The 15,526-nt window shown below is 43.3% G+C and overlaps 1 protein-coding gene across 3 annotated transcripts in view; it reads left to right on the forward strand.

The window, feature by feature from the left end:
* GLOD4 (glyoxalase domain containing 4) overlaps positions 1-13,767 on the forward strand; it is a 26,293-nt gene extending 12,526 nt beyond the window's left edge. For all 3 annotated transcript variants that reach the window (XM_027767883.1, XM_006167520.3, XM_027767884.1), the window contains 5 exons: positions 5,760-5,896; positions 7,593-7,679; positions 7,950-8,063; positions 8,152-8,238; positions 13,009-13,767. In XM_027767883.1, coding sequence (XP_027623684.1) covers positions 5,760-5,896; positions 7,593-7,679; positions 7,950-8,063; positions 8,152-8,238; positions 13,009-13,074 — 491 coding nt within the window. In that variant the 3' untranslated portion in view covers positions 13,075-13,767. The remainder of the gene's footprint in view (positions 1-5,759; positions 5,897-7,592; positions 7,680-7,949; positions 8,064-8,151; positions 8,239-13,008) is intronic.
* Positions 13,768-15,526: the final 1,759 nt, after the last annotated feature.

Consider the following 15,526-nt stretch of genomic DNA (forward strand, 5'->3'; position numbering starts at 1 on the left):
AATGTAACCATTACGCCATCTGCTGGTCCTTCCCTTCACTTTAATTTTTGACAGAGGCTGTGTGCGCTCACAAGAGAGAGAAGAGGTGAGGGGCAGGGATAGCAAGAAAGTTCCCCCTGTGGCGCATGGTCCCGCCTCAATCCCTTCTCAGCGTGTTTCTCAAGCTCCAGAGTCTGGACAGGTTGGTCCCGTGGGATCCAGCCCTCTAACCACCACACCTCAGCCTGCACCGGAACATTTTTTTCTCTAGTCTTAGTGTTATTTTAGTACGTACCATACCCCCCCAATTCTAAAATGCTTCTGTTTTTGGAATGGTAATGCTTTGTGGGTGTCGGTTTCTGGTGGGTACTATAGTCAGACCTGCCAGGCTAGCTGGCATCCGTCCATTCCTCCTTTGACTCATTCTCCTGTGTAGTTTCGCCGACATGTTCCGTTCTTTTCCCAGTATCTTCAGGATCTGAGTCAACTGGGGTTTACTGATTTTGAAATGAATGATGAAAACCGAAATAAAGTCTGCCAGGCGGAGGCGCCTGTGAGAAACCCTTGCTTTAGTCATGGTGTTGCTGTCCCAGCAAATGGGACTGAGGCAGTGAAAACCAAAGGAAAAAGTGCTGCATTTATCACAGGCAGATGGGGACGTGGAGTAGCTCTTCAGAAAGTCGTTTATGGGGGACGAGCAGATGGCGTAAAGATTACATTGCTAGACTCCCACGAAATCAACTGTGGTGTGAGTCCTGGACCTGGTGGCACATGTACCCTATAGCAAAAATCTCTCTTAAAAAAAATAAGATAAAAAGTAATTTATGGGCCAGCTCCATGGCCTGGTGGTCAAGGCAGCTGGGTCCCCCATGGTTGACACAATCGCTCACATTTTGGACCCAGCAACTCGAGAAACATGTTGGGCACATGTGAGCCCAAAATCCTGAAAGGAGGGAGAGGTGGAGAAGAGATTGCAGTGTGTCTTCTCTATGACTAGTGCTTTCTCTCCTGTCTCTCTGTCTGGGGAGCAGACAAGCCCTTTAGCAAAGAAAAAAATAAAGAAAAGAAAGCCACTTGCAGTATAAAAAGTTTCCAGTCATGTTCCCTGTTTTAATATCATTTGTATTCTTCTTACAAGTAGGATGTTTTACATTTTGTCTTAGAGAGGTTTTTGCTATAGGGTGTGTGGGCTCACTGGAGACACAGAGAGACAGAAAGCAAGAAATCTCTCCCAGGGGGAATGGTCACTCTGCAGTCCCTCTCAGGATTTTGGGCGTGCGTACACACACACACACACACACACACACACACACACACACATCTGGCATGAGATTTAAGCCGCCGGGTCTGGGACTTCAACTGCGGTCTATTACGTGGGAGTCTCAGTGACATAACCATTGTGTCATCTTCTGGTTTCAATAATAGGGTTTTTTAAAAAGACAAATAGATAAGCACAAGGGAAAAAAAGAAAAGAGAGAGAGACAGAGAACAAAAACAGTACCCATATATCCAGTGTTAATTTTTGAGTATATATTCCTAATCTTTTATTTTAAAAAGAAAAAAAAGTGTGTGTGTGTAAAATAAATATATTTATAAATAAATATGTTAGGTGATAGAAAGGTTATGTTGCTGGACTCCAACATGACTGACCATGGTTCAAGTCCCAAATCTGGTGGGTTAAAATTCCCACTTGGTACATGTACATGAGTGGCCAAGATCCCAGAAGGAGAATCAAAGGAGAAGGGATGGTGATTTTTCACTTTCCTTCTCACTGTTTCTGTCTCTTACTTTCCGAGTGTGCCAAATTTCTTAAAAAAATAACTAAGTACATATATTCCTTCATTTTCTCGGGAATTCCATTGTATTATTACATTGTAGGAAGATAAACAGTTCTCTATTGTTGGATATTTATGTTCTTAGTGTTTCATTGTTCTTAGTAACACTGTGACAAATGTCTTTGTGATGAAAGCCCTTTATACATCCACAATTGCTTTTTGAATTGCTGAAAATAGACTTGCTCTTTCAAAAGCAATGGACATTGTTAAAGCTTTCGATTCATTCTGTCAAATTGTTGCCCAGGAAGGTTCTACTATCTAGTCTTCCAGTGTTCTGGTTGTAGTGCCCCGGTGCTAATACTCTTTTCTTTTTGTTTTGTTTTGCTTTTGCTTTTGGTGATTTGCTCAAGGGCATGTAAGTTCAATGGAAAGGGACTGAAAGTGAGAAAACACCGTCCCCCCATGGGGCATGGTGACACCACAATCCTCTTTCATCTCTCCTTTTGGGACGTTGAACACTTATGCACATGTGACCCCATCTGATTCTCAAGCCGGGTCAGGACTCAAATTGTGTAGTTGACCATGTGGGATCCAGGCCCGCTAACCGTCATGCCACCAACTGCCAAAACTAATACCATTCCGAGTGTTGACTTTTAATTGTTAACTTTTAAATTATTGGGTTGTCAGAAAAGTCGTGATGCATTTTTGCATAGAAAAAAATGTTAGGACTTTTCTGACACCCCAATATTAGTCAAGTAAATAGCAAAATGTCTTATTTTAATTCTAATTTTTGTTTTTCTTTCATTTTTTTATTGTGAGGCTGAATCTTTTTGACTATTCCACTTCCTCCTTTTATGGATTACTGCTTTGTGCCATTTGCCTGTTTTCTAGGCTCGTCATCATATTAAAACTTCTTTCCTCCCTTTCTCTCTCTCTCTCTCTCTTTCTCTCTCCTACCAGAAAGGGACAGAGAGAGAGAAAGAGAGAGAGACAGAAAGCTGCAAGTCCAGGACTAAAACCACAGTTGACCATGTAGGAGTCCAGTACCCTTATCCAGCATGCCACCTGCTGGCCCCCATCCTATTAATGTTCAAAGATGACTTAAATATTAAGAACTCTTTGCACTATATGTTGGAAAAATTTGTTTGCATGTTGAGCGGGGGCCATATTTTCCCCAGGGTCTGACCATGTCGTTATCCTCCTCCTTCAGCGTGTCTCAAGTTGCCTGGACGACAGGTATGCATCCCTACACTTGGACCCTTTAAACAGGGTATCCCATGACCAGCATATGGTTTAATGGTTATGTTGCTGGACTCCCATGTAGTCCACTGCAGTTTGCGTCCCAGACCCAGTGGCTTAAAACTCATGATGGGCATGTGTGCATCTGTGCCCAAAGAGGAGAATGGAGGAAAAGGGATTGTGGTGTGGCCATCCCCCTTGGGGGGGGGGGATTTCTTGTTTTCTGTCCCTCTGTCTCTCCTGTGAGTGCACGTGCTCTGTAGGAAAAGTCTCTCTTTAAAAAAAAACTGAACAGGGTGGGATTAGCAGGTGGTGTGGTAGTTAAAGCACTGGACATTCCCACATGGCCGACCACGGTTTGAGTCTTGAACCTAGTGGCTTGCTTTCTCACTTTCCCACTCTCTTTCTCTCTGTGTGTGTCTCTCTCTGGTCAAATTAAAATAAATGAATGAATAAATAAAAATAAATAAATAATTATTTTTAAAAATATTAAAAAAAAAAAAGAAGAACAGGGCGTGCCTCTGTTGCCCATGCTGTGAGCTCCTGATTCTCCTGCTGCAGCCTCCCAAAGCAGCTCGGACTACAGGTGTGTGTGCTGGCTTTTTTTACAGTGGGGCAGGAATTGAACCTGAGCCTCCCATGTGGCCTTAGCCAGACCAACAGTGTCTCATACATGCTACTATGGCTGGGCCTGTTGATTCTTAATTTTGGTTTTACTATTTTTAGTTTTCATTCTGTTTTTTGCTTTTAAGAATTATTTTATTTATCATTATTATTATTATTTTCCAGTTTGATCGGAGAGAGACACAGAGAAAGTGAGAAAGCAAGCTACCAGGTCTGGAACTTGAACTGCAGTCAGCCACATGAGAGTCCAGCACTTTAACCACCATGCCATGTTCCGGCCCCTATTTTAGTTTTGCGATAAGTACATGCACACTCATCAGAGAAAGAGAGAGTGAGAAATCACCTCCCAAGGATGGGATGGCCAGACTACTCTCTTCTCCATTCTCATCTTGACTGTTGTAGGACACACACACACACACACACACATACACACACACATACACACAGCTGGCATGTTTTTTAAGCTACCAGGTCATGTATTGTTAGCTGCGGGGTCAGCCATGTGGGATCCAGCTGCCTTTAACCGTCATGTCACATACTGGCCTGGTTGTTATCCTTTTTCTGGTTGTTTTCTTTTAAGTTTGTTTTTTTTTTTTTTTTGGAGAGATTTTCACTGTAGAGCGCGTGCGCTCGCCAGACAGACAGAGAGAGACATAGAGACAGAAAGCGAGAAATCACCCCCCAGGGGGGATGGTCACGCCGCAATCCCTTCTCCTCCATTCTCCTCTCGGGATCTTGGGCACGCATGCACACGCGCCCGGCGTGAGTTTTAAGCCACCGGGTCCGGGACACGAACCGCGGTCGACTATGTGGGAGTCCAGCGACATAGCCATTACGCTAACTGCTGGTTCCCTTTTTCCTTAGGGTGCTTGCAGTCACCAGAGAGAGAGACAGGAACACTGAGAGGGAAAGTGTGAAATCACCCTCCAGGGGGGACAGCCTTGCCACAGTCCCTTCTCTTTCATCCTCCTCCTGAGATCTTGGGCACATATGCACATGTGCTCGGTGTGAGTTTCAAGACACCAGGTCTAGAACTCGAACCGTGGTCAGCCATGTGGGAGTCCAGTGACATAATCACTATGCCATCTGCTGGCCCATCTAGTTTTCTATTTTGTGTAATTAGCCTAGCAGACGTTTTTTTCTTCATAGTTTTTAAATCTTTGATGCCATGTTTTGCTTTTTATTTATAATTATTACTATTTTTAAAATTTCTATGTGCACTCACCAGAGACAGGAGTGGGGTAGGGAGTGAGAAAGCAAGCCGCTAGGTCCAGGACTTGAACCACAACCGGCTATGTGGGAGTCCAGTGCCTTAATTACATGTCATCTGCTGGCCCCTGTTGTCAGGTTTAAAGAAAATTTGCCTTCATCCCCAGACTATATTAAATAATCGTCTGTGCCTAGTGGTTTCATTTTGTTTCTTTTCTTAAAAGAATTCTTTATTATTATCATTATTATTATTGTTGTTTATAATTTGGCCAGAGAGAGAAAGGGAAAAAGTAGGCCACCAGGTCCAGGACTCAAACCGTAGTCAGCCACGTGGAAATTCAGTGCTTTATCCACCAAGCCATTTGCCAACCTCTTTGGTTTCGTTCTTTAAATTCAATCCTTCAACCAACCCATCAGGAATGTATTTTGCCATTTAGTTCAAAGGTATAACTTTTTCCCATTAAATGATTAGCCAATTATCTTAGTGCCATTTGTGGAATGATGTGCCCTTTCATGCTATCTTAAAATCCTTTCTTATTGGGACCAGCAGTTAGCGTAATGGCTATGTTGCTGGACTCCCGTGTGGTCAGCTGCGGTTTGAGTCCCAGACCCGGTGACTTAAACTCACGCCAGTTGCGTGTGTGTGTGTGTGTGCCCAAGATGCCAGGAGAAGAATGGAGGAGAGGGGATTGTGGCGTGGCCTTCCCTCCCAGGGGTTGATTTTTTGCTTTCTCTCTCTCTGTCTCTGTCTTGCTAGCGAGCGCAACGCGCCCTATAGCAAAAACCTCTCCAAAAAAAAAATAAAATAAAATAAAAGGAAAACAAATCCTTTCATATTGTAAGCTAACTTCTTATAGATGCTTGAGTCTATTTTTAGCTTTCTATTCTGTTCCCTTGAACTGACCTGTCTATTCCTGTTTCTTTATCATACAGATCCTGTATTAAAAGTAACTCTGGCAGTGTCTGATCTTCAGAAGTCCCTGAATTACTGGTCTAATCTACTAGGAATGAAAATTTATGAAAAAGATGAAGAGAAGCAAAGGGCTTTGCTGGGCTATGCTGATAACCAGGTGAACGGCTTTGCAAGGAAGACCTGTTGTTTTGAGTTTGTCTCATAAGTGAGGTTAACCTGAAAGTTGTCCCATAGTTTCCTCACATTGATTCCGTATTTATACAGGTAACAGAAAGAAGGAAATAAAAATTAGTGATAACCTTCCTAGCCAAATGTCACCTTTGTTTATATTTGGGGATCTATTCTTTTTTTTTTATTTTTTTGGAGAGGTTTTTGCTATAGGGCGTGTGCACTCACCAGAGATAGAAACAGAGAGACAGAAAACGAGAAATCACCCCCCAGGGGGGATGGTCACGCCGCAATCCTTTCTCCTACATTCTCCTCTCAGGATCTTGAGCACATACACACACGTGCCCGGCGTGAGTTTAAGCCACTGAGTCCGGGACTTAAATCATGGTCGGCTACATGGGAGTCCAGCAGCATAGCCATTATACCAACAGCTGGTCCCTTGGGGATCTATTCTTTTAGAAAGAGAATTGCTGAGTCAGAAGAGATGCAGACAAGGTGTAGAACATGGGGTCTGCCTTGTAGTCCATTGTTTAAGTGCTGTTCAGAAGGAACTGCACCCCAGGTGGCCAAATCCCAGGGTTTACATCCTAGCCATGGCTGCTTGAAAAACATGCCAGGCGTGTGCACACATGCCTAGAATCCTAGTAGGACTGAAGATTGGAGAAAAAAGGATCTTAGTGTGTCCAGGCCCCATGGAGTGGGGGGAGATGCTTTCTGTCTCTGTCTGTCTCTCATGTGAACTCTCAATTAAAAAAAAAAAAAAGAACAGATTTAATGTTTTGTTTTCATTAAAAAGAAAAAATCTAGTTTGATTTAGGTTTTGCACTTTGATCCAGCAGTCCTCCTTCGGAATTGCTTCACAGTTGTACTCACACTTTGTGAAAGGCAGTGTGTATAGAGTTACCTATTGCAGCATTGTCTGTAATGGCAAGAGGTAAAAACCTCAGTGTCCCACAGAGTAGAGGAATCTTTCAATAATTTATGGTTCATTCATAGAATGAATTACAACACAGCTATCAAAAAGACCGAGGCAAGTTTTTTAGGTACTAAGGTGGTAATACTAAGTGGAGGAAAACAAGGGACAGAGTAATTTGTAAATTATGCTACCGTTTTTTTTTTTTAACGGAGAGGTTCAGGACTTCAACCACAGTTGACTACATGGGAGCCCAGCGCCTTAACCACCACACCACCTGCTGGTCCCAATTGTGCTACCATTTGTATAAAAAAGAAAGGTGTTGGGACTAGCAGTTGGTGTAATGACTATGTCGCTGGATTCCCATGTGGTTGACCGTGGTATGAGTGCCAGACCCAGTGGCTTAAACTCATACTGGGCGTGTGTGCGTGGGTGCCCAAGATCCCGAGAGGAGAATGGAGGAGAAAGGATTGTGGCTTGGCCATCCCCCCTGGGGGATGATTTCTTGCTTTCTGTCTCTCTGTCTTTGTCTTTCTGGCGAGCTCACGCACCCTATAGCAAAAACCTCTCCAAAAAAAGAAAAGAAGAAGAAAGATGTATGCATGCATTGTGTCTAGGGGATACATAGGAGACGGCTGACTAGTTGCCTCTGGGGTGAGAGTAGGAGGGAGACCTAGTTTTTATTCTGCTCCTTAGTAGTGTTTGAATATTTTTACTACATGGATATATAACCTGTTCCAAAAAATAGGTCCACTTTCTTATTTCCTTTCAGTGTAAGCTGGAGCTACAGTGCATTAAAGGTGCGGTTGACCATGCAGCAGCTTTTGGAAGAATTGCCTTTTCTTGCCCTCAGAAAGAGGTAATGTTTGGTACCAAATCTTTTGTTTAAGCTCTCTCACTAGCTAATTCACCTCCGCTAAGAACCTTGGCCTTCCCTTCTTCAGGTTCATTCTGATTGTGGCTTTGGTAACGAGTTCAACAGTTGTTTCAGGAGTGGCTGAGATAATAAAAGCAAGCAACTGGTGCCTGGGTTCTTTCTGGTCCATCTGATATTTCTCCAGGGCTGAGGACGACATGCGGTTAGAGTAGCAGTGACCCCTTACTGGCTTTGCCTTCTCTGTTCCTCAAGTTGCCAGGTTTAGAAGATTTGATGAAAAGGGAGAAGCAGAAGATTCTGACCCCTCTCGTGAGTCTGGATACCCCAGGGAAAGCAACAGTTCAAGTGGTCATCCTGGCCGACCCTGTAAGTACTGCTCAGGATGGAGACGGGCTGTCCCGGGTGTTGCTGTGGAGATATTTTTGCCTAATTTCTTCTCTCTCTATTGGTATAGGATGGACATGAAATTTGCTTTGTTGGGGATGAAGCATTTCGAGAGCTTTCTAAGGTGGATCCAGAGGGAAGCAAATTGTTGGATGATGTGAGTTTCCTTCTAAATTTTTTATCACTGTGGGCCTAAGGGGGATGGCACAAAATGTGTATGAGCAAGTGCCAGAGGGAAGGACTCGTACTGTCCGACCATGTCCTTTTAACATGGGGTGACTGTTGAGACATATGTCTTTATTGCCTCCATATGCCACTCAACCGGACTCCTCAGGCTGCCTTTGGAAGCTGCTCCTGTCTGCAGCCTTACTGTGCTCAGGGAGTGGAAATGCCTGGATACCATTCCCTTGCCCTGCTTCAGCTTTTTTGGTCACCTTTTCTCCATTCTACACATGTAGCCTCTTCCCTGCCAATGAATTCTTATTAGCATATAACAAATTTCAGTAGCTCCTCCATCTTTCTCTTTTTTTTTTTTTTTTTCGGAGGGGTTTTCGCTATAGGGCACATTCGCCCACTCGGACAGAGAGACAGAAAGCGAGGAATCACCGCCCAGGGGGGATGGCCATGCCGCAATCCCTTCTCCTCCATTCTCCTCTCGGGATCTTGGGCACGCATGCACACATGCCCAGCATGAGTTTAAGTTACTGGGTCCAGGACTCAAAACCATGGTCAACCACATGGGAGCCCAGTGACATAGCCATTATGCCAACTGCTGGTCCCAGTAGCTCCATCTTTCTTTGTTGTTTTATTTTCTTAGTTCCCCCCCACACCTATATGGTGTGTGCACTCAGCAGAGAGAGACAGAGAGAGGGAAAGTGAGAACTCACCCCTCAGGGGAAGGGCTATGCGGCAGTCCCTTTCCCTCTGTTCTTCTTCTGGGAGTTTGATTATACATGCACGTGTGCCCAATGTGATTTTCAAGCAGCTGGGTTTGGGACTCCACCACGGTCGTCCGTGTGGGAGTCCAATGCCTTCACTACCACACCACCAGCTGGCCCCATCAGCTCTCATCTTTAAAAGCCTTTTTTTGGGGACCAGCAGATGGTGTAATGGTCGCATCACTGGACTCCCACGTAGTCAACTGCAGTTTGAGTCCCAGACCCAGCAGCTTAAATCTCAAGTTGGGGGAACTGGCAGGTGGCGTGGCGCTTAAGGCCCTAGACTCCCACATGGCCAACCACAATTTGAGTCTAGACCTGGTGACTTGCTTTCTCAGTCTCCCTTTCTGTCTGTCACTGTCTGGTAAAAGTTGTAGAATAATAATAAATTAGGGACTAGCAGTTGGCATAATGGCTATGTCACTGGACTACCATGTATTCACCTACAGTTCGAGTCCCGGACCTGGTGGCTTAAACTCATGCCGAGCAAGTGTGCATGCCCAAGATCCTGAGAGGAGAATGGAGGAGAAGGGACTGTGGCGTGACCATCCCTCCTGGGGGTGATTTCTCTCTCTCTTTCTCTCTGTCTTTCTGGCAAGCGTACTCGCCCTATAGCAAAAACCTTCCCCCCCCAAAAAAAAATTAAACAAATTATAAATAAGTAAATCTTGAAACAAACAAACAAAAATCTCAAGTGGGCACATGTGTGTGCATGCCCAAGATACCAAGAGAATAGAGGAGAAGGGATTGTGTCATGGCCATCTTCCCCTGGGGTGGTGATTTTTTGCTTTCTTTCTGTCTGTCTCTCTCCAGTGAACACAAGTGCCCTAAAGCAAAAATATCTCAAAAAAAATTTTTTTTAATTGACCCCATAGCCTTTCTCCAGATTTCATTTTAAAAAAAATCTGTCTACATACCTATTCTATTTCTCCCCACCCATTTACACTTCAGTTTGTTCAGGGCTCTTGTTACTCAGTTAAGTGCGTGTGTGACCTCCATCCTGCTAAATCCAGCTACCACTTTTCTATTCTCATTGAACTCGATCTTTCAGCAGCATTCAAAGCAGTCATTGTAGTGTCCCAGCTTCCAGCACACACCAATCCTTAGTAGACATTGTGTGAATACTTAGTTGCATAATTAAAAAATGAATTGATCTCTCCTGGTTCTTTCACTTAATATCTATGTGGCTGGCCTTAAACAATTTACTTAAATTCTCTGAATTTCAGTTTCCTTATCTAAAATATTGGGAAAGTGGGGCCAGTGTGTGGTTTGGTGGTTAAAGGTGGTAGACTCCCACATGACTGACCACAGTTCAAGTCCCAGACCTAGTGGCTTGTGTTCTCACTTTCTCTCTCTGGTCAAATTAAAATAAAGTTAAATAAAATCATTCTTTAAAAGAAATTGGGACGGGACGGCAGGTGGTGTAGTGGTTAAGGGTGCTGGACTCTCACTTGACCCACTGCAGTTCAAGTCCTGGACCTGGCAATTTGCTTTCTCACTTTCCCTCTCTCTCTTTCACTCTGTCCCTCTCTGGTCAAATTAAAATAAAGTTAAATAAAATAATTAAAGAAACTGGGAAAGTAAGAGTGTCTACCCTGTGTGATTGTTGTGTGGTTTATAGAGCTTGGTGAACTGCTAACATAATGGCAAATGCTCAGTTAATAGCCATTAAAGCAGGATTGTGTAGAAAATAAAGCCTTTATAAATTTTATCATGAAGGAAACTTGCTAGATTCTTTCCTTCTCAATCTTTTCATGCCATTGATGAATTTTCTTCTCCTTTGATCTCTCTTTTACTTTGATGTCGGAGATCTTGCCATCTTCGTCTCTGACAGCTCCTCCTCAGTCGTAAACATCTCTTTTTGTTTGTTTTTTGTTTTTTTGCTATAGGGCATATGTGCTTGTCAGAGAGAGACAGAGGACAGAGAGAAAGAAAAAGGGAAAGTGAGAAATCACCCCGTGAGGATGGCCACTCCACAATCCCTTCTCCATTCTTCTCTTGGGATTTTGGGCACACATGTATGCACACATGCCCCAAGTGATTTTCATGCCCCCGTCTAGGATTTGAACTATAGTCAGCCATGTTGGAGTCTAGTTCCTTAACTACCATATCACCTACTGGCTCCATATAACAAATTTAAAAAATGTTTATTTGAGTCTTTGGTAGAATGAAAAGTGCTGTGATTCTTATCACCTGGTTAGACTCATAAGGCCTCTTAATTAAAAAGGAAGCTCTACCTCTACTAATCTTTTGGTTCCACAGAATTCCTTTATCTTCTTATGTTATATGTCAACTCCACTGAGAGGAGCTTGCAGAGGGGCCTAAGAATGGAACTTGAGTTTCTTGTAAGTTCTTGTCTAATGCAATCGAGCACTTGGTAAATAGCTGTTTGGTAAGGAAAAGCATTCATTTATATAGTCAAAAAGCAAGTATAGAAGTACCATTTAGAAATTATAGTTTTCATTATGAGCTGGGTACTACGGCAGGCTCAAGTGTGCCCATGGTACTCAGACACGGTCTGAAGCTTTGAGGAGTATACAGGATAACTGAGGACCCAGACATGGACACAACTATTTTGCATGAGAAAGTGTGTGTAATGGTTACATTGCTAGACTCCCACGTAGATGACTGCTGTTCCAGTCCAGACCAAATGGCTTAGAACTCAGGCCAGGCAGGGAGCTGGCATGTGACATGGTGGTTAAGGCGCCGAATTCCCACATGGCTGACCACAGTTCAAGTCCTGGACCTGGCAGCTCACTTTCTCATTCTCCCTCTCTCTGGTCAAATGGAAAAACAATAATAAACAAATAAAATAAAAATAAATCCTAAAAAAAAAAATACCCTCATGTCAGGCATGTGTGCGTGTGTGCTCAGAATCCCAAGGGGAGAACAGAGGAGAAGGGACTGTGGCAAGGCCATCCCCCCAGGGGGGTAATTTCTTGCTTTCTAACTCTCTATCTCTCCGGCAAGCTCACACGTCCTACCTATTACACAAATGGAAAAAAAAAAAAAAAAAAAAAAATTATGTGTGTCTTGAGGCATTTGATATAATAGAGCCATTAACAAAGTGATTAAGACTAAAAGGAAAGAGGCTGCTAACTGGCCAGAGAAATGGTGCAAAAATACTCACCTACTTTAACAAGGAGACAGAAGTGTCTGCAGTTGAAAATAGGGAAACGGACCAGCACATGGCATAAGTTATAATAATGCTTAGATTTTCATATGGCCAACCATGGTTTGAGTCCCAGACCCAGATGCTTGAAACTCATGCTGGGCACATTTACATGCATACCCAAAATTCCAAGAGGAGACTAGAAGAGAAGGGATTGTGGTGTGGCCACCCTCCAGTGGGTGATTCTTTGCTTTCTGTCTCTCTGTGTCTGTCCAGCGCATGCATATTCCCATAGCAAAAAATCTCTTAGGGGGGAAAAAAAGAATCCACCTCACTGCTTACCAGCCACTCCTGTCACATTGAACATCCCTATGCTAGATGAACACTCTTTATGTACTTATTTTATTTCATGAGTGAGACAGAGAAATACAACACCACAGACGGGTCTCTACACGGTGATCCACCCCCAGTTTCAGACAGCCTGGATTGAGGGCACAGTTGTGCCTGGCATACTCAGGGAGGTCTCTGGACACAAACTGGTAACCTTCCCAAGTGGGTCTGCCTTGCAGAGTGCTGCATTTTTACCACTATGCTACTGTCTGGCCTTCCTAGATAAACACTCTTTAGATGGGAATTTCTTTTTTTTTTAATTTATTTTTTTCATTCATTTGTTTTAATTTGATCAGAGAGGAAGAGAGAAAGTGAAAAAGCAAGCTACCAGGTCTGGGACTCAAACTGTGGTTGGCCACGTGGGAGTATCCAGTGCCTTAACCACCACACCACCTGCTGGCCCCGAAATGGGAATTTCTTGATTGTGCACACTGCGATGTTTCTTTTTCAGACCTGAAGTAAATGTGTATTCCCTTTGTCTCCATAGGCAATGGCAGCAGACAAAAGCGATGAGTGGTTCGCTAAACACCGTAAACCAAAGGCTTCAGGTTAATGGAAGACATCTCGTGGAACAAGCATTTGGATTTCTGTCCTATACCTGTGAGGGCTGATGTGTTTGTTCATAACAAGTACTCTCACAGCTCGGTTGTTTCCTGTACAGGCAGAGAGGCCTGGGTGAAAAAGATCTGTGTATTTCAGGTCTTTGTATCTTTGAATGCGCTGGTATGTTTTAGAAATGAAATCCAGATATCATTAGTCCAGATGGAGGAGAATTCTTGCTGTTATCTACACTTACTGAACGGTGCATTTCATCTGTGACTGCATTCGGTTAGTAACAAATTATTTTCCAGATTGGGACAGCTATTTCCAGATCCTGGGGGTGGAGGGAATTCTGATGTGTTACAAATCATATAGATTTTATGAGAGCATTGTTCAATAAATCCTAATTAATAATTAAAACTAATATTTCTACCACCTGATGATAAAATGCTGCTCTAATAACTTATTCTGGCACATCTTGACTTTTAAACATTTTTTAAAGAGATTTTCTTCCTTGGACCAAAAGATTTGATTGTCATTTCCCTACTTTGCATTTTGAGTAGCCAGAGAAGATAGATGGGAAGGATTTAACATGTCGTGTTGCTGCACACCTTGTTCTGTGATGAGTTTTCTTGTATCATTTTAATCCTCACAAGGAAAAACATGTTCGATTCCTTAAAAATGAATTTCTTCAGCCTGAAAAAAAGGTTTTTTTGTTTCCTTTTAGCTTTGTATTTGGTTCTACAGAACAATAGGTATCTGTTGCATGTTTCTTTGTTTTACAGAGGAGGTAGGTCTTTCTACAGTGTCTTGCCATGTCGTGATCCCCTCACTTCAGCCTCTCACTTAGCTAGGTTACTGGTCTCTATCACTGTGCCTGCCATATTTAGGTTATTCCAGATCCAAGTCTGGGCCTTACTTGTGGTTCCAATTTTGCACAATGATGCCCTGTAGTCTCTGCCACCACTGCTGGGCCCAAACTGACAGGTTTTAATCACTGGAAACAGAATCATATAGGGAATACTCATTATTAAATGCTTTTTTCTTTCTTAGAGATTTTTGCTGTAGGGTGCATGCATTCATCAGAGACACAGACAGAAAGCAAGAAATCACCTCCCAGGAGGGATGGCCACGCCATAATCCCTTCTCCTCCAGTCTCCTCTCAGGATTTTGAGCACACACCCACACACACCCAGCATGAGTCTTAAACCATTGGGTCCAGTACTCAAACTGTGGTCGACTATGTAGGAGTCCAGCAATGAAACCGTTATGTTATCTGCTGGTCCCTTAATGCTTTTCTCTCTCTCTTTTTTTTTTTCTTTGGAAAGACAGAGAGAGACAGAGAGATAGAAAGTGAGAAATCACCCTCCAAGGGGGATGGCCACGCTGCAGTCCCTTCTCCTCCATTCTCCTCTCGAGATCTTGGGCACACACAGGGTGAGTTTAAGCCACCAGGTCCAGGCCTCGAACTGTGGTTGATTACATGGGAGTTCGGTGACATAGCCATTACGCTAACTGCTGGTCCCAATACTTTTTTCTCTTTTTGAGAGATTTTTGCTATAGCGTGTGTGTTCTTGCTGGAGAGACAGAAAGCAAGAAATCACCCCCCAGGATGGATGGCCAAGCCACAATCCTTTCTCTGTAGGAATTTTGGACATGCATACACACATGTCCCATGTGAGTTTCAAGCTGCTAAGTCTGGGACTTAAACCGCAGTCAACCATGTGGAAGTCCAGCGACATAACCATTATGCCATCTGCTGGTCCCATTAAATGTATTTTTCTGTTAGTGGAGGCAGCCTAGTGGCCTGGTTGGTTGAGGGAACTGGATCCCATATGGCTGACCACACAGTTTGAATTCTGGCCCTGGAGGCTTGAAAAACTTATTGGGTGTGTGTGCATGCATTCCCCAAATCCCGATAGGGTGGAAAAATGGAGAAGAAGGGATTGTGGCGTGACCATGCCCCATTAGAGGTTCTTTTTCTTGCTCACTCTGTTTCTTTTTCTTTCTCTGGCAAGTGCACATGCCCTGTGACAAGATTTTAGCAATATTTTTTAAAGTATGCTTCTATAATCAAGCTGCTTGTTGCATCGTCTTCAAGTCTCGTTATTGGTAAGTGACCAGGTTCACATTTTAGAGAGTGAACTGAGCAGATGGGAAAGAACAGTAACAGGGTTCCTGCTCCAAAATAATATATAAAATTACTTTTAAATCAGAACTTCTGCTTTTCTTCCTTAACTGGCAGAGTGGGGTGTGGCAATTTCTGGGTGAATTTCAGCTTTTCTTTTTTTAACGTTTATTTCTTCATGAGAGAATTAAGTCCAGAGCCTGGGACTTAAACCGCAGTCAACCATGTGGAAGTCCATAACATTTGCCATCCCTACTCCTATTCCCTGGCTCAGGGAAGCAGACATGAGTCCCAGAGCAAAGCAACTTACAGGGATACCTCCTCTAGGTAATTTTTT

Source organism: Tupaia chinensis, unplaced genomic scaffold (assembly GCF_000334495.1).
Source record: "Tupaia chinensis unplaced genomic scaffold, TupChi_1.0 Scaffold144899_1, whole genome shotgun sequence".
NCBI classification, from domain to species: domain Eukaryota; kingdom Metazoa; phylum Chordata; class Mammalia; order Scandentia; family Tupaiidae; genus Tupaia; species Tupaia belangeri.